Below are 27,049 nucleotides of genomic sequence, written 5' to 3'. Positions count from 1 at the left end.
AGGAAGAGATCACCGTGGTCACAGCGTGTGATGCTTGGAGTGACCACTTAGAAGGAACCCAAATGTAATAAGATCATGGGAGACAGATTCGAGAGGCACATACTAGGTGACAAATGGGATGGACACTTGTAGGACCAGGTACCTAACAGGAGATGACACACAGAGTAAGGACTCCAAAACATTAAGAAACACATTTTGGAAAATTTTGTTATTTCAAAAAAAGCTCCTAATTGCACATGAGAATAGGGACTGTAATCATTTCAGGGCTTGGGGCCACCATAGGCTAGAACCCAGCCCTGGTGTTGGTGAGACAGAGATCTAAAATGGGAGAATCGGGGGGTACCTAGCTGGCTCAGTTAGTAGAGCATGCAACTCTTGATCGCAGGGGGGTCATGAGTTCAAGTCCCACCTTGGGCGTAAAACTTACTTAAAAATAATAAACAAATTTAAAAAGAAAGAAAAAAGTTGAACAGACTAAGTTAATGTAACTATCAGTTTCCTGCTCTGATATTTTTGTTGACTCCTCTTGTAGACAAAACTCTACTGAGGGGCGCCTGGGTGGCTCAGTGGGTTAAGGCCTCTGCCTTCGGCTCAGTTCATGGTCTCAGGGTCTCAGGGTCCTGGGATCCAGCCCCGCATCGGGCTCTCTGCTCAGCGGAGAGCCTGCTTCCTCCTCTCTCTCTCTCTGCCTTCCTTTCTGACTACTTGTAATCTGTCAAATAAATAAATAAAAATCTTTAAACAACAACAACAAAAACTCTACTCAGTTTGCTCTTCCTGTTCAGTCTTCAAGCTCTTGACCGAGCAAGGCCCAAGTTGACTACTTCCTTCTAATTCCCCAACTGCCGGAAATGTACTTTTTTCTCCTCTGGGCATCTAAATCCCACACTTCCTAATGCCTTTTCCCGATTGTTCCAGCCCGCATCCGCTTTCACTAAATGCTCAAGGCTTCTTAAAATTGTAATTGTAGCGAAATTCGTTGTTTTCTTTCCCAACATTTGAATAAACAAGTTAATAAAAAGGGGGCAGAGATTAAAATGTGTCGTTTCCGGGTATCTGCACCAAAGCTTCCACTGCTCCAAGTCAGCTGTGGGTGCTTTGCTGGAAGAATAAGACTGTCTAGAGAAGCACAGCTCATTTCTCTACGTGGATCTCCGCTGGGTAGTTTTAGGACATGAGCTCAGTCAGCAAGATCTGTTTCTGTGGTCTGTGTCATGGGGACTTGTGCCCTGCCACATAACCCTCCGCCATTGATTCAGACACAAACCCTTGCTCAGACAGTTCCAGCTGGTCTTTTCCTCCCTGTCCCGTTGGATCTTCAAACTCAAAACATCCCAAACCCACAATCTCACCATCTTCTTTCCCTCCATCATCTGCTTTATCTGGATGGTTTTCATTTCTGTTTAGTGCCCCACTCACAACCTCACAGGCTCAGGCTTGACTTCTCCAGCTCCACAGCTACAGGGTCAACCAGATAATGTCTATTCTACCTGCACGAAATCTTGAACTATCCTTTTCTTGCCATCCCCACAACATCCTACTTCAGGCCTTTATTATTTCTGGCCCAACCTTACTACTATAATGACTTTCTTCTTTTAAAATGTCTTAATTTATTTTTTTTAAGATTTTATTTATTTATTTGACAGAGTGAGATCGCAGGTAGGCAGAGAGAGAGAGAGGAGGAAGCAGGCTCCCTGTGGAGCAGAGAGCCAGATGCGGGGCTCGATCCCAGGACCCTGGGATCATGACCTGAGCCAAAGGCAGAGGCTTTAACCCATCGAGCCACCCAGGTGCCCCTAAAATGTCTTAATTTATTTTTAAGTAGGCTCTATGCACAACTGAGCCAGCCAGGTGCCCCTCTTCTTTTAAAATGTTTTAAACTACATTGAAATTATATCTTTATAATGGTAAAATGAGCATAGTTCCCAAAAGGAAACATGTAAGTGTACTTTAAACAACATATGCTTCTACAAAAAGCAGCCATGGGGAACTCTCCCCCATGCACTTCCTGCTCCCTCAAGCATCCATTTTCAAATTGTTAAGCTGTGTTAAAATTGGTAAAAGGTGGGCACCTGGGTGGCTCAGTGTGTTAAAGCCTCTGCCTTCGGCTCAGGACATGATCCCAGAGTCCTGGGATTGAGCCCCACATCGGGCTCTCTGCTCAGTGGGGAGCCTGCTTCCCCGTCTCTCTCTGCCTGCCCCTCTGCCTACTTGTGATCTCTGTCAAATAAATAAATAAAATCTTTTTTAAAAAAATGGTAAAAGGTAACTTCATTTAAAATGGAACCAGAAGGCCAGAAGGGGGAGCTCTCACAATTTAAGACTGGTAAATTGCTTCTTCTATAGGAAGAAGCCCATACTTCACTACCCCGTCAACAGGAAGAAAGCTTTCCTACTCCCCCAGCAACAGCCAAGCCAATGAGAGAGTCAGCATTCAGCCAATGAGAAGCCACCACACTTCCAACTCCCAGTTTCCACCAATGGGCTTGATCCTAATAGCCTTCCCAACTTCTCCCTTTTCTCCATCAAGGTTTCCTCTTTGTTCTGTAGACATGCCTATGGTTTTGCTGTAACCTGTGGGTTCTGAATTGTGATTTTCTATTCCTGAATTAACCCATTTTGCTGGTGAAATAAAGGACAGTTTTGTTTTTAAGGTTAAAAGCTATTTCCACTAATTTTTTGCCTCCATTTTCTGAATATTTCTGAACATATATGTTGCTGTTTTTTTAGCTGCTCAGTTTTAGTATTAGCTGCCGACTTTTCTTTAATGGAAGATGAGGACATAACCCTCTTACATTCCCCCAAACCTCACACACGCGATCACATTCCAAAAATAATTGTTGCAATTGGTTAAATCACTATTCACTGTAAAACTTATGATTATGTATTATTCAGATGATCCACATGGTGGACGGATCACATTTCCTTTCTTTTGTCTTTGCGGGTTTGCTTCAGCCTATTTTTCAATTCATTTTCTATGTACCGATCACCACTCTCTCCCTGAACTGGTACAACTCTAAGTGTCCTCTCAGTACGTGCACACCTATCATATGTTCCAATTTGTCCCCCCCATGCTCTTTCCTCACAGTGGCATCTGCACACTACAATCACTCCCCTGCTCTTGGCTTTCAGTGGTTGGCTCCCTAAAGCCCACAGAGTAAAACCAAACTCTTTGGTCTGGTCTTCAAGCTCCCCCCAACCCTGCCCCAGGATCTGTTTTCAATCTTTCTACCACTTCCCTTGAACCCCCTACTCCAGTAAATTAGGTTTATTGAGGTTTCTAACCAACTGAGCCCCCCAGGTGCCCAGGTTTATGTAGGTTTCTAAATACATTCTCCAGTAAAAGGATCCAGGGCTCCTGGGAAAAGGACTGGGGCTGGCAAAGGTCAAGGTGAGCCAGGAACATTGTCCCTGAAAGTAAGGAAGTGCTCAAATAGTGATGGGGACACATCAAAAGGACACAGGAGCCAGCAGGAAGGGATTCCTGCTGAATCTGGGACAATTTGAACATTTTTAAAAAATGACAGCAACAGATTGTGAACACATTGAATGTAAAGGGAAACCATGAGCCTGTAGTAATATTCAGAGAGAAAGGAAGGGAGGCAGAGAGGGAGAGAGAGAAGTGTAGAGAAGGGAAATCTGTTATCTACTGAAGGCTGCCAGTGAATGAATGTAGAAAGATTTAGAAAACTCACCACTTTGCAAACTCCAGTGAAGTAACTGATTCAGAAATAGATCATCAGTGGATACTGAAATCACTGGTCTAAATGAACGGTCTAAAATTATCACCCCCCAACAGATTATTTATGTAAAAGTGCCCTGAAGGTGGGAAGGTGTGACAGACACCTTAGCCAAATGATCAATCTTGGCATTATCAAAAATGAGAGAAGAGGACAATGTTTCTCTTGATACAGGCAATGAAAAAATACGTATCGCCTCTGCAGTATTCTAACCAAAAAAATTTCACCTGAAATCCTTAGGGAAAAAAATAGTTAAAAGCAATTTGTGAGACATTTTACAAATAACTGCCTAGACCCTTCAAAAATATCAATGACGAGAGACACCTATCCACCCACTTCCAAAGGAAGGCTCTAAAAGGAGACTAGGGGCGTCTGGGTGGCTCAGTTGAGCATCCAACTCTTGGTTTCGGCTCAGGTCACGATCTCAGGGTTCTGGGATGGAGACTAGCATCTGGCTCCCTACTCAGCAGGGAATCTGCTTGTCCCTCTCCCGCTATCCCTCCCCCTGCTCATGTCCTCTAAAATAAATAAAATCTTCAGAAATAAATAAAGAGGGGCGCCTGGGTGGCTCAGTTGGTTAAGTGTCTCCCTTGGGCTCAGGTTATGATCTCAGAGTCCTGGGATCGAGCCCTGTGTAGGGCTCCCTGCTCAGCAGGGGGTCTGCTTCTTCTCCCTCTCGCTCTGCTGTTCCCCTCGGTTGTGCGCTCACTCTATCAGATAAGTATCTTGAAGGGAAGAAGGAAAAAAAGGAAGGAAGGAAGAAGGACGGACAGATGGACGAAAGAGATGTGAGAGCTGGATGCAACGGATTGGATTCCGGGTCTGGGGATAGGGGCTAGAAGGAACTACTACTATTATTGGGAGAGTTGGGGCAATTTAAATATGTTCATATTAAATACGATGGTTGTATCACTGTTAAATTTCTTGAGTGTGATGGTGATACTCTGGTCCTCTTGAGGAATGTCCTTGTTCTTCGGACATACGGGCTCAAGTATTCGCGGCCTCAATTGTGAGAATGGCAGCCAGCTATTTTCAGGTTAATTCACCCACCTCACCCCACCCCAAAAAAGAGAAAGAAAAAAAGTGTATTGAGATGTAAATGTGCCAAATGTTAATCATTGGTGAGTCTAGATGAAGGGCAGAGTTTACTGAACTATCTTTTTCAGCTCTCTGTAGTTTTGAAAAGTCTCAAAAAGTTGGAGAAAGGGGCGCCTGGGTGGCTCAGTGGGTTAAAGCCTCTGCCTTCGGCTCGGGTCATGATCTCAGGGTCCTGGGATCGAGCCCCGCATCGGGCTCTCTGCTCCGCAGGGAGCCTGCTTCCTCCCCTCAAAAAAAAAAAAAAAAAAAAAAAAAGTTGGAGAAAATAGAAACCCAACTCCCTGGTGACTCCCTACACATAATCCCGTGCTTCCTGGACTCCATTCGTTAGGTTAGCCCGTGCTAACCTGCCCCGAGTGGTCTTTCCTCATAACCAGAGAACAGTTTTCAAGGCCCAGCCACCTCTTCTGTAAGCCTTCTGTGATCTCAAAGCCTCCAGGTTTTCCTCTGGACCCTCAGAGTCCTCTACCTTCTCCGCCCTTGCCGTGGCACATGCTCCTGTCTCTTTTCTCTACCTCACCAGACTGTAAGCTCCGGAAAGGCAGACACCTGTCTACCAGTTGTATTTTACATACAGAGAACCCAGACTACACTTGCAACAAATATTTGTAAAAAAGATGCCGTTTCTCAGGATGGCCCGAAACCGAGGCGTGGAGGTCTGCTCCGGCGGCCTCAACTTTTCCGAACTCCCACATTCTCCTGGGCAAAATCCGAGCTCTGCTGCTCTTCTGTGCTTACTCGTATTCAGTGAATTTAGTTCGTGGGCTCGTATCTATTTTTCTTAATAATCGAATGTGCCTATGCATCGGGCCTACTGATTTTCAGAGAGAGTTTTCTGAATTATTTGCAAATAATCTGCAGTCATTGCTTGACGCTTCCTCTTCTCTTTTTCTTCTCTAACCCTTACTTACTCCCATCAAGATTCTGGGATGCTGCTGGAGACTGCTAGCCTGGTTTCTTAGAGTATCAGTGAGGGGCGGTGCTAAAGTGGAAGTCAGCCAGAGAAGAGGATGGTTTCCGGAACATCTTTTTCATCATCCCACATGCTCCTTTGTGGGCTTCACGCCAGCACCTATACTCCACTGCGCTCTAGGAGGTTCTAGGCAGGTCTACTCCCTCGCCAGGTGGTCTCCCGAGGAACAGGATTCCTGGCCTCTGTGTGATGACTGCACAGTATCGTGAATGTACTTAGTGCCACTGAGCTGTGTACTTCCAAGTGGTTAAAATGGTAAATTTTATGTTACGTACATTTTACCACAATATAAAAAAAGTAAAAAAAAACATTCATGAGTGCCTCCTGAGGACCTGGAGACACAGCAAACATTGGCTGAATTCACTGTACACAGGGACAGAAATATAAATCAAGACTGCATGACCACTTCAAAGCGGGTCTCCAAATCATTTCTACCAGAAGATCCCTTTGTGGGGCGCCTGGGTGGCTCAGTGGGTTAAAGCCTCTGCCTTCAGCTCAGGTCATGATCCCAGGGTCCTGGGATCGAGCCCCGCATCAGGCTCTCTCCTGCTTACCCCTCCCCTCTCTCTCTTTGCCTGCCTCTCTGCCTGCTTGTGATCTCTGTCAAATAAATAAAATCTTAAAAAAAAAAAAAAAAAAGAAGATCCCTTTGTGGGAGTAAGACAATTGGCAGGCCCTCAGCCATCCCCCCACTAGCTCCTGCCCCCAAGAATGAAGCACTCAAATACCAACAAAACATATTTCAAATAGTTTAATTTTAAAAATATTCTATTCAGTGCTAAAATATGTCTTCACTCACTGTTGCCCATTTCCATTTTCTTAAACTTTTTTGAACAAAAAATAAAATCACAAAGTTCAATTAAACATGCAAATTTCAAAGAAGAGGGAACTTTCTAGAAAGTCTGAGCTGAAGGAGTACTGTTGGTGGGGGATGGGTACTGTTCTCAGAACTTCAAATCCTCGCTGGGGCAGAGTCTGTGGCAGGAGGCAGGGGACCGCAGCAGGAGCAGGGGATGCTGGAATGCAATGTACAGGTGAGAACCGGGGAAAGCTCGGTGTGTGTTGGGGGAAGAGGATGGTTACAGCAGGGCACAAAGGACTGTCAGCAGCTGGAGAGCCCATGAGAGGCAGGACAACTCAGGAATGGGCAGAAGTGCCAGGACAGCAGGAAACTTATACAGACTTTCCTGCCCTCGTGTAGAGCCCATCCCTTCCCTCCAAAGTCTCTACCAGGCCTTCTCCAATGGCAGCTTACAGGCCCCTAGCCGAATGGGAAAGTTCATGAAAGTACAGTCTCCACTCAAGTTCAAGTAACCTAGGCACTCTCTTCTCTAGAGGGCACCTTCCACATCTCTTTCCTCCTGTAGAAGCGCCAGCAGCTCAGTCCAGAGGTCCTGGAGCAGAGACTGCTTGCTACCTGGAGGTGACAGATGGACCTTGGGATGGCTGACGGTCCAGCCTGCTTGGGGTGCAAAAAAGACATGAGTGCTCCTCTTCTCAGGAGCAAGCGGACACAGGTGCCAGGGACGGGAAGATGATGCTATAACCCCAAGTCCCACCTTCCAGCCCTGAAGGCTCCTATGTGCAGGCTCTGGACCCCAGTGCTTGCCCTTACCCCAGCAACAAAGCACGGCCAGAACCAGAACGCAATAAATAGAGGCAGGGGGCCCGGAGGCGGAGCGCGCTGGGGTGGTGCTAGCTATCTGATACTGTCTGCGGCGCTGTGGGCTGGTCCCCACAGAAGCGTTTCAGGGGCGGGGCACCGGAGTCTTCCTCTTCCTCCGCAACCTAGGAGCAGAGCATGCAATTAAAATAGGGCCTCCCCTCTCTACTAGAACCTCCCATCCACCCTAACTGCAGCTCAGAAGCCCACCCGCAACCTTCCTGCAGACAAACTTCTTCTCCACCTCATAAGCGGACACACCAGTTTCCCTTGCTGCCTCCGCACCCTATGTTCGATGCTATAAAGTCTAATTCATATCAACAGAGTCCCTTTTTTTAAAAAAACTGGAAAACCCGGAGCGCCTGGGTGGCTCAGTGGGTCAAAGCCTCTGCCTTTGGCTCAGGTCATGATCTCAGGGTTCTGGGATCGAGCCCCGCATCGGACTCTCTGCTCAGCGGGGAGCCTGCTTCCCCCCTCTCTCTGCGTTCCTCTCCCCCTACTTGTGATCTCTGTCAAATAAATAAATAAAATCTTTTTTAAAAAAAGCAAAAAAGCTGGAAAACCCAAAGTGCTCCTTACCTGTGTCTCTAGTGGAACTGGTTCTTCCTTCGTGAGGGTGGGAGGTTCATCAGCGACTTCTGAGGCAGGCAGGGAGGGCTCTGAAAAAGCAGCAAGGTGAGGGGGGCCTGGCTGGCCCAATCGGTTAAGCATCTGACTCTTGATTTCGGCTCAGGTTGTGACCTTGAGGTTGTGAGATCAAGACCCATGTCAAGCTCCACATGGAGCCTGCTGAAGATTCTCTGTCTTGGGATGCCTGGGTGGCTCAGGTGGTTAAGCCACTGCCTTCAGCTCAGGTCATGATCCAGGGTCCTGGGATCAAGTCCCACATCGGGCTCCTTGCTCAGCAAGGAGCCCGCTTCTCCCTCTGCCTGCTTGTGTGCTCTCTCTCTCTGACAAATACACAAATAAAATCTTTAAAAAAAAAAAAAAGTTCTGTGTCTCCCTCTCCCTCACCCGCCCCTCTAAAAAAAAACAAAACAAAAACAAAAAAGGCAGCAAGATCAGTCCAACTGCACCAGCAAGATCAGTCCAACTGCACGGCCTCCTGCCTCAGGCTGAGGGAGCTTCCCTAAGCACCACGCTGGTGGAGGCCAGCACTGGCTGGGGAGTCAACACATGTTATCAGAAGAAATGCGCAGGATACAGTGGGAAAAGCATCATTTCCGAAGTCAGGAGGCATGAATCTGGAGACCTCGGTTCCACCAATTACTGGCTATGCGACCCTGGACAAGCCATTTAACCTTTCTAAGACTCCACTTCCTCATCCGCACAGCAGAGGTTACACCTGCTATGCCCCAGGGTTTCAGCGCAATACACCAGGCATCGATGGGAAAAGTGCCTCGCACAGAGCCGGCTGCTCGGGCATGCTGCTTGTTCCCTTCTTTCATCCCGCGAGTAGGGAAGACACAACCATCCCCCCCAAAAGCCCACACTGTTAACAAATGGCTCAAGGCTGCCAGGCCAGAGGCACCTTCTCTAACCTCTTCCTCCAAAGAAAAGAAACTTCAAGAGTACAGGCCCCTCCAAGACACTCGTCCTGGGCCAACTGCGACTCACCCTCGAGGATCTCCTGGCCCAGCGTCGGGGGCTGGGAGTCGTCTGTGCGGAAGTCAGAGGTGTGTGCTGGGCTCAGGGACTCACTCTGCTGGGGGCTGGGGCTCGAGTTGGTGCTGCTATCCACCTTGAGTTGATAGACATCGGACACCGAACTCTGGTTGCTGTTTTCATCTGAAAACCAAACACAACAAAGGCAACAGCTGAGAGCAGTCATTTTTCTTGGGAGGAACAGTTCGCAGCAGGGGGCCTGGTGCCTCCTCAGGCAGCCATGGGCACAACCAAATGGAATGATCACTGCCTGGATGCCCCCTGAGCCAAAGGCAGACAGACAAAGGTAGGGCAAACGGTCACCAGTCTGAGTTGAATAATCTAAACATTTTCTCTTTCACAACATACATTCTAAGCACCAGAGGCAGCCAGAATCTTTAGGGTTATGCAACATTTATATTTCAGGAAGGTCAGGATGGGCTTGGTAATCCCTTCTTTATTACCCACCAATTAGAGTCTGGACGTGGTATTTTCTTACGTCCAGTGGAAGGGAGGGACGCAGCTGTGCCCTCAACCTTTCTCAACACGGGGTGTGTAGAAAACGCTAAAGTCTGCGCAGCCTTCTTGGCTATCTCAAGGAAGGTGGTGGTACCGGCAGGTGGTCACACAGGCCCTTCAGCGGCCCGGGCGCCACCTGACCTCCTCGAGGACCGAGAAATTCCCACCTGGGAAGGTCTGTCTGAAGGCTGCAAGTCACCACCTGACGTCAATACTTAGGAGGCAAAAACTCCCTGCCCTCCCTCCCCTCCCTCCCCTGCAGCAGCTGGTCCCCGGAGCTGACCCATCCTACTGCTCTGACATCACCTCCGTTCATTCCTTCCACTCCTGCCACCTTAGGGCAGGCCTCCGGCTCTCGCCACACCCCGACCGCCCTTCCTTCAGTCTCCTATCCTCCCACCTGTACTTCACACCGTCACCAGGGTGATCACTCTAAATCCTTCCGTGGCTCCCTGCTGCCCGAAGGTTACAATCCAAACTCCGGGGCTTCCCCAGGGCGGGCACAGATGGCCCTATCACAACCTACAAAATCTCCTCTGACCTCCAGGCTCACTGCCCACTGATCGTCCACACTCGAGCCTGGGCTCCAGCTGCGCAGACTCACGGAGACCCGCTTCACACACAGGTGTCCAGCAGGACTTGCTCTCTCCAGTCTTCCCGGAAAGCGCCAATACAGAGCACTGTTCAGCTCAAGCACCACGTCCTCTGTGAGCCCTGTGTCCCAGGCTCCCTTGGGTAGAAATGACCACCTCCTCTATCACATTCCTGTTGTATCGCACGCACACCCACACTCATTATTTTACACGCTAATTTCCTTCTATTACATGCTGTGCAGGCAGGCTTTGTGGCTCGCTCGTCCTGGGATCTCCAGTGTGCTACCCAGTACCTGGCACACAGTAGGAGTTCATCAAATGTTCAACGAATGAAAGGAATGGGATGGTGGCCAAATTGCGGAAACGGTGCTTCATACATCTCCCAGAGCTTTGTGATTACTGGACACCCCAAACATAGCTAGAAAACCGTTCCCTTACATTCCCCTTCCTCTATCATACTCGCTGACCTTGGGGGCCTGGGGGAGAGCCGGGGAGTGGATACCTGCAGGCTCCCAGTCTTGTTCCAAAGGGAAAATCGTAAGCCCTTTCTAGTCTTACTCCCACAAAGACCAGGATCTTCTACGCTAAAACAGAAGCAGCATTTTACTAGAAAGAGAATAAAGCTCTGTCACTTTTGAGCTTAGGCAAACACTTCTTCCCTGAGCATCAGCTTCCTTCGACAGGGCTGATGATAAGCGCCTGCTTTACGTCACAGGCTGAGGTAAGGATAAAAACAAGAAGCTCAAGGGCAAGTCCTTCTGAACAGCAGCCACCACCCAGGTGTGAAGGTAGTACGGGACCCGCAGGGCCAGCACAGGCGGGACATTTACTGAAGACTGATTCAGAAGGTGGAACTTGGCTGAAAGTGGACAGGAGAGGCCCTGGCTTCGGGCGGCCTACTCCAAGGCACTATTGTAATAAAACACACCATCTGAAGAAGAGAGCTTCTGAGCCAGAAAACCTAACACGGGGTCTGTCACTTACTGGTTATGTACCCTGAGATACAGAACTTCACCCCTCTGAGCCTCGGTTTCCCCAAATGGAACACGAAGCTCCGATCATCTGCCTTGCACGGTTGTTGTGAGGCTTCAAGGAAAAGACTTGATGTAAAGTGCCAGCAAGATATCAGCAGAGCAGCAGGCACTGAAGGGACACGTGGAACTATTCTTCCCGTCATTAATGGGTTCAGATCTAAGTGCTGCTTTTCCTGCAAGGAAGACATATGGATGCAACTCACCCTGGAATTCAAGAAGAAGAGAGGAATTGGCTGAGGCATCAGAGGGAAAGCCATTAGGTTCCCGGGCTGCTGAACTGTTCGATTTTGACTTTTCTTTCTAGAAAAGGAAAAAAAGAGGAATGTGACAGAGCCAAGCAGGAGACCCACAGAGAGGGAGAAGGGTGCTGTGTGAGACACCACAGAGGTCTGGATTAGGACTGAACAGGAGTAACGACAACAGTGTGAGAATTTAGGACCCAAGGAATAACAGAATCCTGGATAAGGTGTCCCCAAGCCTCAGGGTCTCTGCTCTTTCTTGTAAAACGGATCCTGCCGGTGCTAATATCATGACTCAGAAGGGAGAGGCAGACACACGGGCTTCCACTAGCGCTCCCTGTGGTTCTCTTCTGCTTTCTGCCCTGAGCAGAATGCTCTATCCCACCCATCCTCATGTGGATGGAAGAGAAATACAGAGAACCCATTTGAGAAGGATTCCTGTTCTGGTAGCACAGCAGGAAAAAGGAAAAATGGGTCTCTGATTGGACCCAGGAAGGAGTCGCTTTATACGTAAGGCAAGTAGGGACAGGACGAAGAGGCCCCACTAGCCTGATTACTGACCAGTGAAGCCATCCACCCGGAATGACCACCCCATGGGCGCCTCTGCCTCTAACACCATTTCCGCCAAGCACGATGTAAGTTACAGACGTGGGGAAACACAGGGCAAAGGTAAGCACTAGCTTGCGAGGAGTGAGCCCTAAGGAAAGGAAATGAATCCATCCAAACATTTCCAAACGAGAGCACCCCCAACAGCCCGAAGTTGAAATCTGGGAGAAATCTCAAATTTACTAATTTATACTTTTTATACATGTCTATTTATTATACATGAATCTAATTTTTGTTACTCTCAAACCTGCCGTCAATCAGCTGCACATTCACGAACCACTTTCCCTTTACTTTTTTCATATGCAGACATGATTTTAATGCAATTACACTTCACACTTAACCACAGAAACTACAAAAACACAATTTAAAAAAAATTATCTATTTAGAGAGAGCACGTGCTTGAGCGGGGCAGGGGTCAGTAGGAGAGGGAGAAAGAATCCCAAGCAGACTCCACACTGAGCAGCAGAGCCCAAAGTGGGGCTCAAACCCACGATACTGCAATCATGACCCAAGCCGAAATCAAGAGTCGGACACCCAACCAGCTGAGCCACCCAGGCGTCCCGCTGAAAACTCTGAAATATACACTACGTGGAGTTTGTGTCAATCTGCTCTCTGGTCAGTGATGTCCCATTCCCTCGGATCCTTCCCACTTCTTCACCAATTTGATTGTCATTTCCCATTTTCCTAATCTGGCAGGTCTATACTAATTCCTTACAGGATGGCCCTCTACCACGGACTGCTGGAGGGACGATAAACTCAGAGGCCTGAGCAAAAACTGGGAGAAGCCCTTGGGAGACAAAGGGAGCTGGGTCCCAGGCAGGGAGAACTGGAATTAGGCAAGGGCCAGGGGCTTACATGTGAGAACTGGGTTAGGGAGGGGAAGGACTTTCTACCAGTGCCCGCGACTCCCCATTCACAAGCCCAAGAGATTTAACTGCCTGACCTTTGGCCCCTGTGGGTAATGGCACCACTAGAGCCAGGACTGGATGATAAATCAAGGGTGGTAGCGGAGTTGCCCTAACTTCCACCCACCAGCTCCCTGGGGCTGGCAGGGACAAGGAAGGACGGCAGCTCCCAGATAAAGGCAGCACCTGGAAGACTGGTACTAGGGAGCTCCCTGGGAGGGAGGGGAAGAGGGAGTAGGGGTGAGGGAAAGGCTGAATCCTAAAGCTCACCCAGTGACCTAAATTCACCAGGAGGAAGGAAAACCACAGCCCGGGCTTACATCCTCCCTCAGCTACATATCGCTAACCAAGGCAGCTCAGAGTCCCCAGGGAATAAGTAATAAGTGCACAGATACTGGGTATTTACCCGAAAGATACAAACGTAGTGATCCGAAGGGGCACGTGCACCCGAATGTTTATAGCAGCAATGTCCACAATAGCCAAACTATGGAAAGAACCTAGATGTCCATCAACAGATGAATGGATAAAGAAGATGTGGTATATATACACAATGGAATACTATGCAGCCATCAAAAGAAATGAAATCTTGCCATTTGCGACGACATGGATGGAACTAGAGGGTATCATGCTTAGCGAAATAAGTCAATCGGAGAAAGACAACTATCATATGATCTCCCTGATATGAGGGAGAGGAGATGCAACATGGGGGGTTAAGGGGGTAGGAGAAGAGTAAATGAAACAAGATGGGATCGGGAGGGAGACAAACCATAAGTGACTCTTCATCTCACAAAACAAACTGAGGGTTGCTGGGGGGAGGGGGGTGGGGTTATGGACATTGGGGAGGGTAAGTGCTATGATGAGTGCTGTGAAGTGTGTAAACCTGGCGATTCATAGACCTGTACACCTGGGGATAAAAATATATGTTTACAAAAATAAAATAAAAAAAAAAAAAAAGAAAGAAAGAAAGAAAGAAAGAAGTGCACAGAAAACACTAGCCAGACACTGGAAGAAACAAGCTCCATTAAAGACAATAAATAGAAGAAGCTATACTAGAAGAAGGAGGCTAGGAAGACATGAGAATTTAAATAAAACAGTAAGTCTCGGGGCGCCTGGGTGGCTCGGGTGGTTGAGCGTCTGACTACTGATTTTGGCTCAGGTCATGACCGCCGGGTGATGAGACTGAGCCCCTCACTGGGCTCGGGGCCAAGTGTGGAGCCTGCTTAGGATTCTTTCTCTCCCTCTTCCTCTGCCCCCTAAACCCCACTCCCCCCCAACTCAGGTGTGGCACTCTCTCTCTCTCAAAAAAAATGAAAAAAAAAATTAAAACATAATCTCCTCAGAAAGATAAGGATGCTGGAAAGTTGTTTTGAAGAACCACCAGTTGAGGAAATTTGGTATGGTTAATGTAATTGTTGAAAATAAAAATTAAGTGACCGAGTCTAGTAGCAGAAATAGGTACAGCTGAAAACAAGCAAAACCTTGGTTGAGAAATCAAGAGTACATGAGAAAGAATGAAGAGATGAAACAAATGAGAAGAAAGGGAAAAATAAAGAAGCTAGATATCAACATCACAGGATAGTCTTACAGAAGTCCTGGGAGAGCAAAGACAGGGAAGAAATTCTAGAAGTTTCCAGGAATGCAAGACCACCTAGGAAGAATCCAGAAGAATTAGTGTGACGCTAGATTGTTCAATAGCAACACCAGAAGCACAACAATTGAGCAATAGTTTCAAAATGCTGAAGGAAAACCTAGAACTTCAGACGTGGGTAAAATGATCAGTTAAACATAAAAGTGAAACAAAGATATTTTCAGAAGTAAAAAGATATTTTCAGAAAGTTTTCCCCACAAAAGCTCTCTCTGACAAAACTCTTGGAGGATATGTTGCAGCAAGAAAAATGAATCTAGGAGAAAGCAATGATAAAATAGGTGCAAAGAGTACATAATACGTAACATTTACTTTGTCTAAGCAGTGACTAAAACAAGAAACTTCTCTAAGAACTGAAATATCTGATCTGAAATTTCAGTCAAAACTGAGGACAGGGGGCACCTGAGTGGCTCAGTGGGTTAAAGCCTCTGCCTTCGGCTCAGGTCATGATCCCAGCGTCCTGGGATCGGGTCCCACATCGGGCTCTCTGCTCAGCGGGGAGCCTGCTTCCTCCTCTCTCTCCGCCTGCCTCTCTGCCTACTTGTGATCTCTGTCTGTCAAATAAATAAATAAAATCTTTAAAAACAAAAAACAGATAACAAGATAACAATGACATAATCGTGTAAATACATCAAAAACAGTTTCAAACAAAACATGACAAGTGACTCATCAGCCGTCAAGCAGCAAATATATCAACGATTCCACACACCCTTCTCAGAAACATAATAGGACAAACACACAAAAAAATAAGCAAAGATACACAAGATTTGGGTTAACATAATAAATGCTTCAATTGTTTAATTCATACCTAGAGAATATATTTGTTTTAATCACAAGTGAATGGTCTGAAAACCAATCATGTACCAGATGAGATCACAAAAAAAGTCCCAATAATCCAAAAGAATATCCTATTAATTCAATAAAATCAGTACACCAATTTTAAAAAGATAGTTAAAACATCTCACATATCTAGAAATTAAAAATCATTCTATTAGTGCTTGCCTTGGCAGCACATATACTCAAAAAAATAGAAAAATCATTCTATTAAATAAACTTTTGGGGGCGCCTGGGTGGCTCAGTGGGTTGAGCCTCTGCCTTCAGCTCAGGTCATGATCAAAGGGTCCTGGGATCGAGTCCTGCATCGGGCTCTCTGCTCAGCGGGGAGCCTGCTTCCCCCTCTCTCTCTGTCTCTCTGCCTACTTGTGATCTCTGCTTGTAAAATAAATAAATAAAATCTTTAAAAAAAAAAAGAGTATCACAAATAACTACACACCAGCACACGTGAAAACTCTTGATCAGTGTTCAAGGTGTCACCGGCATTGGAACGGGCCAACTAATTCCTCGTTATACAAGACTGAGCCATCCACTGCCAAAAGTTTAGCTCACTGGCCAACTAAAAAGTGCCCTGCCTCATTTCTAAATATAACTGCAGAAATGAAGAAAGGGGAGGACCTAGCACTGAACCTTATTAAAGAACCAATGGCCTATTTGCAATGGATAAATTTGTAGGAATACATACAAGGCAAAATAAGTACCAAAACCAGAGAAAACCAAAACGCATCAATCACCATTAAAACTACCATGATGGTAATGAAGGTACCAGAAAGTACTAAAGATGACTTCTACCAAACTTTCTCATTTTACACCAGTTGTTCTAGAAATCAAGAGGGGAAATTGCCTAATTTGTTTCAGGAGGCGAATGTAATCTTAATACTATAAAAAGGTAAATAAAGATAGGATAATAAAAGAAAATCTAGACCAATTTCACTTATGAACCAGATGTAAATATCTTAAATGAAATATCTGTGAATTGAACACTGCATTCTACGAGGGGGAAAGAAAGCCTATCCAAGTAGAATTTCTCTTATGCATACAAGAATGTAAAAGTTTCAACATCAGAAACTTTATTAATATAATTCACCCTACTAAAAGATAACAGATTAGAGGAGGAAAATGGCATGGACATTTCAGTAAATGCAGGAAAGGCAGCTAGATAAAGTCCAACATCTATTCATAATTTTTTTTTAAGATTTTATTTATTTATTTGACAGAGATCACAAGTAGGCAGAGAGGCAGGCAGAGAGAGAGGAGGAAGCAGGCTCCCTGCCGAGCAGAAAGCCCCATGTGGGGCTCAATCCCAGGACCCTGGGACCATGACCTGAGCCGAAGGCAGAGGCTTTAACCCACTGAGCCACCCAGGCGCCCCTCTATTGATAATTTTTAATAAATTTAGGAAACTAAAATGAGAAGGGAATTTTTATTTTGATAAAGGCTATTTTCCAAAAAACCTACAGCAAGAGAGAAAATTTGTCCTAGTTAGTATTAGTAAATACTAAATTTAGTATAATTTAGTATAAAATATATACAAATCAATATAATTTGGTATAATTTAGTAGAATAGTATAAATAAAAATCTCTCTAGCCCAGGACAAAATAAGTAACAAAAAAGAGAATGGAGAGCTCAAAAACAGATCTAGATATGAATATGGCATACAACAGAGATGACATCACAAATCGAGAGAGAAAGTGAATAGTAATAGTAAACAGTATTAGGGCAAATAGCCATCTGTGTAACGGAAAATTAAAATTAGATTCATATCTCCACCATTAAAAAAAGAAATACAGGGACGCCTGGGTGGCTCAGTTGGTTAAGCAGCTGCCTTCGGCTCAGGTCATGATCCCAGCGTCTTGGGATCGAGTCCCGCATCGGGCTCCTTGCTCGGCAGGGAGCCTGCTTCTCCCTCTGTGTCTGCCTGTGCTCACTCTCTCTCCCTCTCTCTCTGACAAATAAATAAAATCTTTTAAAAAAATTTAAAAAATTAAAAAAGAAAAAAAGAAATACAAAACATAACAGGAGATGGAGATGTTCTTTATGACCACGCAATGTAGAATAATTCTGAAACAAGACTCAAAACGCAAAAACCTTAACAAAAAATTGACTAATCTGACACAAAAAAATGAAAGGCCTATTACTGATAAAGTTATCAGACAGGCGACATGTCAGAGATACCTGCAGGGTAACAATCTGACCCGAGCTTTCTGTATCTAGGATATCAACGAATCCATGCAAATCACAAAGGTAAAGACAGGAAACCCAATACAAAAGTAAGCAAAAGAAATCAGAGAAGAGGATATGTAAGTGGATAAAAAGGAAATCTGAAGAGATGAAATCATCCACCTCATGACAAGTAATCAGGAATACGGGAAATAAAAAAGACAACTAACGGGATGGCAGGACTGATCGTACCATATGCCCGTGAAGTCGTAGAAGCGGGAAGGCCCTGGCACTCCTGGGGAAGTGTACTAACTACACTGGTGCAGCCCTTCTGGGGCGAGATAGGGCAACAGCTGTGTTTTTGTTTTGTTTTGAAGATTTTATTTTTTTATTTGACACAGAGAGAGCACAAGCAGGGGCAGCAGCAGGCAGAGACAGAGGGAGAAGCAGACTCCCCATTGAGCAGGGAGCCCAACATTGGACTTGATCCCAGGACCCCAGGATCATGACCTGAGCAGAAGGCAGACGCTTAGCCAACTGAGCCACTTTGGGCAGCAGTTATTAAAAACAATTGGTATATACACCCTTCATAGCACTCCCACTCCTGGGCATTTACCCCACAAGTCATCCAGAAGAATGCTGTAAGGTTTGGCCACTCTAGTCATCTGTGCTCCCAAAAAGCTGGAGGCAACACACAAAAACAGACCCACGCTCAGACACTTGAAATATGGCAAAGGGGCGGGTGGTGGCTGGGTGGCTCCGTTGGCTGGGCATCTGCCTTTGGCTCAGATCATGATCTTAGGGCCCTGGGACTGACCCCCATGTTTGGCTCCCTGCTCAGTGGCGAGCCTGCTTCTTCACCTGCCGCCTCCCCGGCTTGTGCTCTCCCTCTCTCTCTCTCTCTCTCTCAGATAAATAAATAAAATCTTAAAAAAAGAAAGAAAGATGACAAAGGTGGCTCTGTAGAGTGGGAGGAAAAGAACAGTCTTTTCAATAAATGGCACTGGGACAAATGCACATCCAGGTGGGAAAAAATGAAATCGGGCTCCTACTTCAAAATACACAAAAATCAATGCCAGGTGTGTTGTAAAGGGAAACTGAATAATGAGCTTGTAGAAGACTATATGGAAGATTAACTCTGTGGCCTCGAAGGAGGAGGAGAATTTAAAACATTTCAAAGTATTAACTGTAACAGAGAAGATTAATTATTTTGTCTACATTGAAATTAGCAACTTCCGTGACTCAAGGCAGCCTAAAGAAAGTGCAAAGGCAGCCGTGGAATGGAAAAAGGTCTGCCTAGTACAGGATCAATAAAGACTTTGTGTCTAGAACACAGAGAATTCCTACAAGTCATAAGGAAGAAACAAGCAAATGGATGAAAGAGGCACTTCCTGAAACAGGAAATTGGAGAGGTTCAATCCTAAACGTTGAAAAGGTGCTCAATGTTGTTAGTAATTACATACTTAGTCACCAAGTTAAAAGCACAAGTTCTTTACATATAAAAAACAATACCAACTGTTCATGAGGATGCGGAGTCATGCAAACTCTCCTATTTCTGGTGGGAACAGACTGGTGCCATCACTTTGAGAGTTTGGCATGAACTACTATAGGTCGACACAGGCAGACTCCGAGACCCAGCAATTCCACTGCCAGGAACACATCCTAGGAAAACCCACATATCTGCTGACCCACATACTGAATAAGAGTGTTCACAGGAGCATGATTCCTGCTACCCCAAAATGGGAACAACCCAAATATCCATCTACAGGAGGACCTGAGAGGTAAATCATGGTACAGGCCTATAATAAAATTCCACCCAGCACTGGAGAGGGACAAATGGCTCCAAGGACAACATCGATCAATTTTACAAACATTACACTGTGCAGAAAAAGCAAGACACACGAAACAGATCATTTATGATGCTGTTTATATAAAGTTAAAGAAGTGTTTATAGGGACCCCTGGGTGGCTCAGCTGGTTAAGCGGCTGCCTTCGGCTCAGGTCATGATCCCAGCGTCCTCGGATCGAGTCCCACATCGGGCTCTCTGCTTGGCGGGGAGCCTGCTTCTCCCTCTGCCTCTGCCTGCCACTCTGTCTGCCTGTGCTCTCTCTCTCTCTCTCTCTCTGACCAATAAATAAATAAAATCTTTAAAAAAAAAAAAAAAGAAAGAAAGAAAGAAGTGTTTACAAATGAGTAGAGAAGTGGTAAGAGAAGCAAAAGTAGGAGAAAGACCCTTGGGCCAGGGAGGGGAAGCTGGGACGAGTCCAGCAGAGGTCTCTGGGGAAGTTGGCAATGCTCTATGTTTTGACCTGCGTGATTTTTACCAGGGTACTAGCTTTATGTTTCTTCCTTATGCCATATATTTACGACTTACGTTCTTTTCTGTATGTGTTTTATTTATTTTTAAAATGTATTTATTTAAGAGAGAGAGAGAGAAAGTGAGAGAGCACGGGAGGAGAGAAGGTCAGAGGGAGAAGCAGACTCCCCATGGAGCTGGGAGCCCGATGTGGGACTCGATCCTGGGGCTCCGGGATCATGACCTAAGCCGAAGGCAGTCGATTAACCAACTGAGCCACCCAGGTGCCCTCTGTATGTGTTTTAAATTTGAGCTTTTTGAAAACAATTTGGGAACACATGTTGGAGACAATCTGGGTGTTTACCACGCAGGGAAGGTGTAGGTAAATGTGGTCACTGCATGTAAGAGAACACAATGCAAGATGCAAAGGCAGTAACTCTATTTACAGTTACAGAAACTCGGACGGTTCTCAAAAACAAGGCTGAGCAAAAGAAAAGAAACAAGTTTTCAGCACAATGCTCTATAAATTTTAAAATACAAATACCATGCAATGCTACGTGTTTTTCTTTCCTTCTCTTTTTTAAAGATTTATTTATTTGAGAGAGAGAGAGAGAACACGTAAGAGCGCACGAGCAGGAGGGGCAGAAGGAAAGGGAGAGAGAATCTGAAGCAGACTCCACAATGAGTGCAGAGCCCAAGGGGCTCTATCCTCCCCACCCCGGGGTCCTATCTCACCACCCTGAGCTCACGACCCAAGCAGAAACCAAGAGTTGGACGCTCAACTGACTTCTGCACCCATGTGCCCCAGCACTATGTAGCTTTCAAGAATACACTGCTATCCACAAAAACCCAGGGAAGAGGGATTAGAAAAGTATATACACACATAAAGCACGTATGATACACTATAGCGGATAGCTAGTCAGGTAAGAGCAGGAGTCAGCAAACTTTTTCTTACAGTGCCAGATCAGAAATATTTTTGGCTTTGCAGGAGTTTAGGTCTTATGGCAACTATTCGACTCTGCCGTTACGACTCAAAAGCGGACACAGACGATGAGGAAACCACTGGGCATAGCTGTGTTCCAATAAAACCATATTGACAATCACAAGGAGCAGGCCTGGGCTGTGGTTCAACAAGCCTTGGAAAAAAAGGAAGGGGTTAAGAAAAGGGAATAAAGGGGGGAAATAATACAGAAAGAGAGGCTTTGCATGGATCAACCACCTTCAAGGGTGCCTTGAAGTACTTTCAACTCAATTTTGGGAAATAAATTCCTTTATAATTAAGAGACAACCAAGGAAAGAACCAAAGGAAATAAACGGTACCTTTTTATTGTTTTGATTTTCTTCCACACTTACCTCCTTGCTGTCTGTCACAGGAACCCATTTAAATATCCTAAGGGACGTGTCACCCACGGTCACCCACTTTTTCTCCCTGAAAGAAAAACACTTCTTAAAACCGATAATGAAACAGATTTTTTGCTCATAATGTGATTTGCTACTTCTCAGTGGATCATTCCTTCAATCTTTTTAATATTTTTTTAAATTTAAGTTTATTTTATTTCAGTCATGTCTACACTCAATGTGGGGCTCAAACTCACAAGCCCAACATCAAGGGGCACATCCTCTCCAACTGGGCCAGTTAGGTGCCCCAACTTCCTTCAATCTTAAACATCTTCTAAACTTCTTTCCATCGAATTATACCTATATCCTACCTTGCAAATCATCCCTTCCAGCAGACTTCCCTATCAAATTCCTTTAGCTCTGAACCCACTACTTGCCTTTTCTCAGTGTACCAAAGCCCTTTTTACCTCACACACTACATCTGTACTGAGTACCAGCACATTTTCACACTCAGGTATCTACCTGGCATTATTTCTTTATTTTTCAAAAAATAATTCAGGGGCACCTGGGTGGCTCAGTCTGTTAAGCCGCTACCTTCCGCCCAGGTCATGATCCCAGGGTCCTGGGACTGAACCCTGCATGGGCTCCTTGCTCAGTTGGAACCCTGCTTCACCCTCTCCTCCCCACTCATGCTCTCTCTCACTACCTCTTTCTCTCTCTCTCAAATAAATAAAATCTTGAAAAAAAATTAATTTAATTCCACTAATATTTATAAAACCCTATTACACAAGGCCCTATAGGAGATAAAGAATGTATTAGATACGGTCCCACATAGCAGCACATAGGAATAAAAAACTAAGTAAGGACATCATTGTGATACATGGTGATAAGGAATTTAAGAAGAGGGGCCCCTGGGTGGCTCAGCGGGTTAAAGCCTCTGCCTTCAGCTCAGGTCATGATCCCAAGATCCTGGGATCAAGCCCTGCATCGGGCTCTCTGCTCGGCAGGGAACCAGCTTCCCTTCCTCTCTCTGCCTGCCTTTCTACCTACTTGTGATCTCTGTCAAATAAATAAAATAAAAATCTTTAAAAAAAAAGGGGGGGGTGGAGTGAGAGAAACTTTAAAGCATCAAATCATTATAGCACTTATTAAAAAAAAAAAAAAGGAAGTTGAGAAGAAGGCTGAAAGACTGGGCTATGGCATGGAAGGAGAGTTCCCAGGACCTCTGTGAAACTGTGGTGGAAACAGGATTCCACTTAGAAATAATTGCAGCGGGGCACCTGGGTGGCTCAGTGGGTGAAGCCTCTGCCTTCGGCTCAGGTCATGATCTCAGGGTCCTGGAATCAAGCCCCGCATCGGGCTCTCTGCTCAACGGGAAGCCTGCTTCCTCCTCTCTCTCTGCCTGCCTCTCTGCCTACTTGTGATCTGTCAAATAAGTAAATAAAACCTTAAAAAAGAAAAAAAAAAGAAAGAATTGCAGGCACAGGACGGGGTGCTTCCAAGTCTTACACTGGTTTCTGAAACCTTAAAGCAAAGACTGCTTTAAGGTTTTATCTTACAGAGAAAGCTACATTTGAGATAAGCCTTAAAAAAATTAAGGCTAAAAGAAATTTCCCCCATTTGGGGACATGCAAGTGACATTCTTGAGTAAGGACCAGATAATGGGACAAGCAGAGTTGGGGAGCCAAAATGTTTCAAGTCCAAATGTGAGGTTACAAAAAAGGAAAGAAAAAAAAAAAAAGAAAAGAAAAAGTAACTGTTGTGAATGCGGATATTGATTATGCTGTTCAGCAAATAGAAAGAAGAATGAACTACAGACTTAGGAAATCAAAATCAATTCCTGGACAGACCATTTCACTTCATCCTTTACTCAGCGAATACTACACATGACCCTGTGCTAGACCCTGGGCACACAGGCAGCAAGGTAGACAGACCCTAGCTTCACAGAGCCTCACTCCAATCGGAAACAGACATCAAACAACTCATTTTGTAGTCACTTAATCATTAGGTCTGACCACATCAAACTGCCCCTTCTGTTAAGTTAAAAAGTCAAATACAGGAAATGTCTTACAATTCAATCTAATACAATTGTGGAAAATTCTATGAAGGGGACCTGATTTAGATTAGGGATCTTGAAAGGTGTCCCTTGAGAAAGCAAGTTTTATGCAGAGCCAGGAGTTAACTAGGCAAGGAGGAAAAAAGGGTAGAGGATGTCAGGCAGCATGTGGCTCCAGCTGAAAGATGACAAGAAACTCCCAGAAAGAGGGCAGTTTGAGGCCAGTCTGGTGAGATGGCAAGGACCATCTGGTCTTTAACCTAAGATCAAGAAGAGTCACTGAAGCCTTGTTTCTACAGCAGGGGAGTGCTATGATAATATTTACTCTGGAGAAAAGTGAAATCACTCTGGGGGCTCCTGGGTGGCTTAGTGGGTTAAAGCCTCTGCCTTCAGCTCAGGTCATGATCTCAGGGTCCTGGGATCCAGCCCCGCATTGGGCTCTCTGCTCAGCGGGGAGCCTGCTTCCTCCTCTCTCTGCCTGCCTCTCCGCCTACTTGTGATCTCTGTCAAATAAATAAATAAAATCTTAAAAAAAAAAAAAAAAAAGGTGAAATCACTCTGTGCAGTGTGAGGAATGGACTGGGTAATGGCGCAAGAGCTGAGCTCCCCAAGCAACCTAAGAGTTCCAGGAGAGAGAGGATGGTCATCTGGCCTAGGCGGCTGGGGGCTGGGGGCTGGGGGCTGGGGGGGGGGGGGATCCGCGGGTAGAGATTGCCAAAAGAGAAAGGTGTGGTGGTTCTTAGGTTTCACCAAAAAATCCTAGAAGGATTAGATTTGAAGGTAGAAAAAGAAATCATTAATTATTTAACTAATATAAAACCCTTATATACGAGATAAGGAACTTGTGGGGAATTGAACAAATAAACAACCCCCCCTCAAAAAACCAAGGTAATGATGCCCCCACAGGGGGTGGAGGTCTTGGAAAGGAAGGCTTCCTGGAGGGAGCTAACCCCTAACTGGGCTTTAAAGCTATGACTCGGAGTCAGCCAGAGAAAAGGGACTGGAGAAGTCGGCGCAAACAGCGGGCTGTTAGACGTGAACGTCATAAATCGTCGGAGTTCCTGGTCCAAGACAGGCGGGCAATCAGCCCGGCAAGGAACACGACAAAAGCCGTTTCCAAGTGAGGGCAGCTCTCGACTCCCTCACCAGCTCGCAGCACGAGCCTGCCCCGCAGGCTCCGTGCGGCCCAGCACCGGGGGAAGACAGGGGCTCCGAGGCCGACGGCCACGCCGGCTCTCGGGGCAAATTCCGCGAGCCGCTCTCGCCAAACTTAGAACTGATACGTAGAGTGCCCGGTCCGGCCGGCGGGAACCCCCCCGGACATGTCAGCTACTACAGCGGGCAGCTCGGAACGCGAAGGGCTCCGGAGACCCGCGACGGCGGGGAGGAAGCAGCGGGGTCCTGCGTGCGGTCGAAGCCCCGCAACCCCTCGCGCAGCCGGAAGCCCGCAGCCCCGCCGGGAGACGCGCGGCCCGCGGGCAGGTGGGCGGGCCCGCGAGCCGGGCGACCCCCTGATTGGTGGGAGCCGGCGCGCCCTCTGACCTCACGCCGACGCGAGCTGCGCCCTCCTCCCGCCCTCTCGCGCTCCCCCCTCCCCCCAAGCGTCCGCCAGTCGGCTCCCACCCCGCCAACCAGTCCTGCGCTCCTGTGGGCCTGGGCCGGCGACCCCGCCGGCACCCTGGGGTCCGACCCCTCACCATTTCCGCACTTTCTCGATGGCCGCCATCACCTTCTTGATGTCGTCCTTGGCCCGACTGCGGGTCTCGGCTCGGACCGACCGGCCCGACATGGCGGCAGCGGGAGCGGCGGGGGCCGGGACACTGCTCCCAAGACACCGGGAATCGCGCGCCTCACGCGCCGCCGCCCGCCCGCCGCAGCAGCGTCACCGCGGCCGTCGCCCCCTCCGTGCGCGCGTGCGCGAGGAAGCGCGCGCACCCGCCCGCCTCTTGGGGCTCGAGGCCTCAGCGCGCCTGCGCGTCCCGCCCCGGGCGGCGCTCCCTGGGCACCCTGGGAGTCCCCTTGGTCCCCAAGCAGGCAGGGGTGCGCGGCCGGCGGGCGGCACGTGCTGCGGGCAAGGCGAGGTGCGAGGCGCTCCCAGTGGGGTCCCTAGCTCTCGGGGGTTTGGGGGTTGGCACCTTGGTCCTCTGGCCATGGTTGCTGCCTTGACTTACGTTTTATGCCCTTGACCGTAACGGGTGCGCGGTTCTGTTGCGTCTGGTCTCCAGCACCCTCGCTTTCCAGATAACACTGCTGGGCTCCAACCGCAGAATTTCACACCTTTCTCAAGAATGCCTCCCGAACTTTGCACACACCTGTTCCACAGCTGGAGTTCTCGCATCGCTTTACCTGGTGAACCGACCACTGACCCTTGTAACGTCCAGATCCGACTCAGAGAAGCCCTGCCCTGATCTCCTCGGGTTCCACTTCGCTCTCTACGTCCTGGTCTGATTTAATCCGGTGCCTGCGTTGTCCAGGGCGATGTGGTCAATGCTGAGGACAAAATCTGGGGTTTTGCCTTCAGAGAGCTTCCAGTTTGGAAGAACACGCCGACCAGAAAACGGGCGTTTAAAATGTCGTTTTATAAATGATAGGGTCAAGTAAGTTCAAGGTGCTATGATAACCCTAATCCACATGAAGGGGGGGGGGGTCCAGGGGCTTTTGGGAGAATAGAACCTTAAAGCTGACCTCTGAAACTAGGGTACGTGCGGGGCCTGTGTCCACACGTTGTAGAACATGCTCAATAAATATTTGGGTGAATGTTTCATTTTGAGTGCAGCTCCCTTGCTCCCTACCCCCCTCCGCCCCACAGGCATTTATCAATGCCTGCGGTATTTAGGGAGGGTCGTATAGTAACTGCCTCAGGAGATACAAAGGAGGCAGGAGACCCTTTGCATTGATTGATTGGTAGTGGCTACTTCTCCGCCCTCTAGAGAAACTTCCTTCAGTGTGCCCCAGAGAAATGCCTAGCTAATTCTGAACGTGACACAGTCTCTATGTTCAGGCTTTCGTGACTGATGGACGTTGCGATTTGACAGGCACATGCTGTCTTGCTCATGAGAGGCCCGGGAGTAACATCTGCCTGACGGAGGACTGGAAGAGCTGAACCAGCATGCTGGAGAGACGGGATGGTTCTAGAACTAATGGGATCAAAGGTGGCACATCCGTTTCTCAAGCCCTGCTTATCTAAAACAACTCCGTAAGTACTGCCTGAGCACCTGTTGCAGCTCAATGGCATACAGGACGCTGTGTGATGCCAAGATGAGTAAGACACTCCCTGCCCTTGAGGTAGGGGTAAGGAAAGCAGGAGGAAAAGACAGCACAAGGCAGAGCACGCTAAGGGTCACGAAAGAGGCGAGCTCTCTAGGATTCTCCAGTCTGTTCACAGATTCCCCTGGTGTAAGCACACGGCTCAGCAGCCCCGGGCAGTTAGACCCATCTTCCCTCTCACCCTTGTCCAAGTGCTGGCCAGCCTCCCCGCTGACGTCTCTTGCCTCCGGCTTCTCTCTACTCCAAGGCCCGCTGCTCCTTCCAGCAGTGAACAAGCATCCTACACCCATCTCTCCTCCAGCCCACCCTGCTAGTCAGCCACCGTCCTCCCCTGCCCTGAACACCCAAAGAGCTCCCTGTTTTCTGCCCACATTTGTCTACCTAGCCATATTCCCCACCTCATCTCTACTGGAGCTCTCGGCATAAGAGAATGATCAA

At 47.2% G+C, this 27,049-nt stretch overlaps 1 protein-coding gene across 2 annotated transcripts; it reads right to left on the bottom strand.

Moving 5' to 3' along the window:
• Positions 1 to 6,555: 6,555 nt before the first annotated feature.
• On the bottom strand, positions 6,556 to 25,205 carry LOC111146304 (BCL tumor suppressor 7B). 2 transcript variants are annotated; one of them, XM_022501798.1, is made up of 6 exons: positions 25,042 to 25,205; positions 21,304 to 21,379; positions 11,468 to 11,564; positions 9,092 to 9,262; positions 8,054 to 8,133; positions 6,556 to 7,599 (listed from the first exon to the last, which is right to left on the bottom strand). In XM_022501798.1, the coding sequence occupies exons 1-6, from the start codon at positions 25,131 to 25,133 to the stop codon at positions 7,507 to 7,509; spliced, it is 609 nt and encodes a 202-aa protein (XP_022357506.1). In that variant the 5' UTR covers positions 25,134 to 25,205; the 3' UTR covers positions 6,556 to 7,506. The 2 variants fall into 2 exon arrangements, with proteins under 2 accessions (XP_022357506.1, XP_022357507.1); XM_022501799.1 differs by lacking the exon at positions 9,092 to 9,262.
• Positions 25,206 to 27,049: the final 1,844 nt, after the last annotated feature.

The sequence above is a fragment of the Enhydra lutris genome, unplaced genomic scaffold (genome assembly GCF_002288905.1).
Source record: "Enhydra lutris kenyoni isolate GAN:26980312 unplaced genomic scaffold, ASM228890v2 scaffoldscaffold13, whole genome shotgun sequence".
In the NCBI taxonomy this organism is placed as follows: domain Eukaryota; kingdom Metazoa; phylum Chordata; class Mammalia; order Carnivora; family Mustelidae; genus Enhydra; species Enhydra lutris.
The sequence above is the reverse complement of the archived record's forward strand: the minus strand, read 5'-3'. Positions and strand labels throughout refer to the sequence as shown.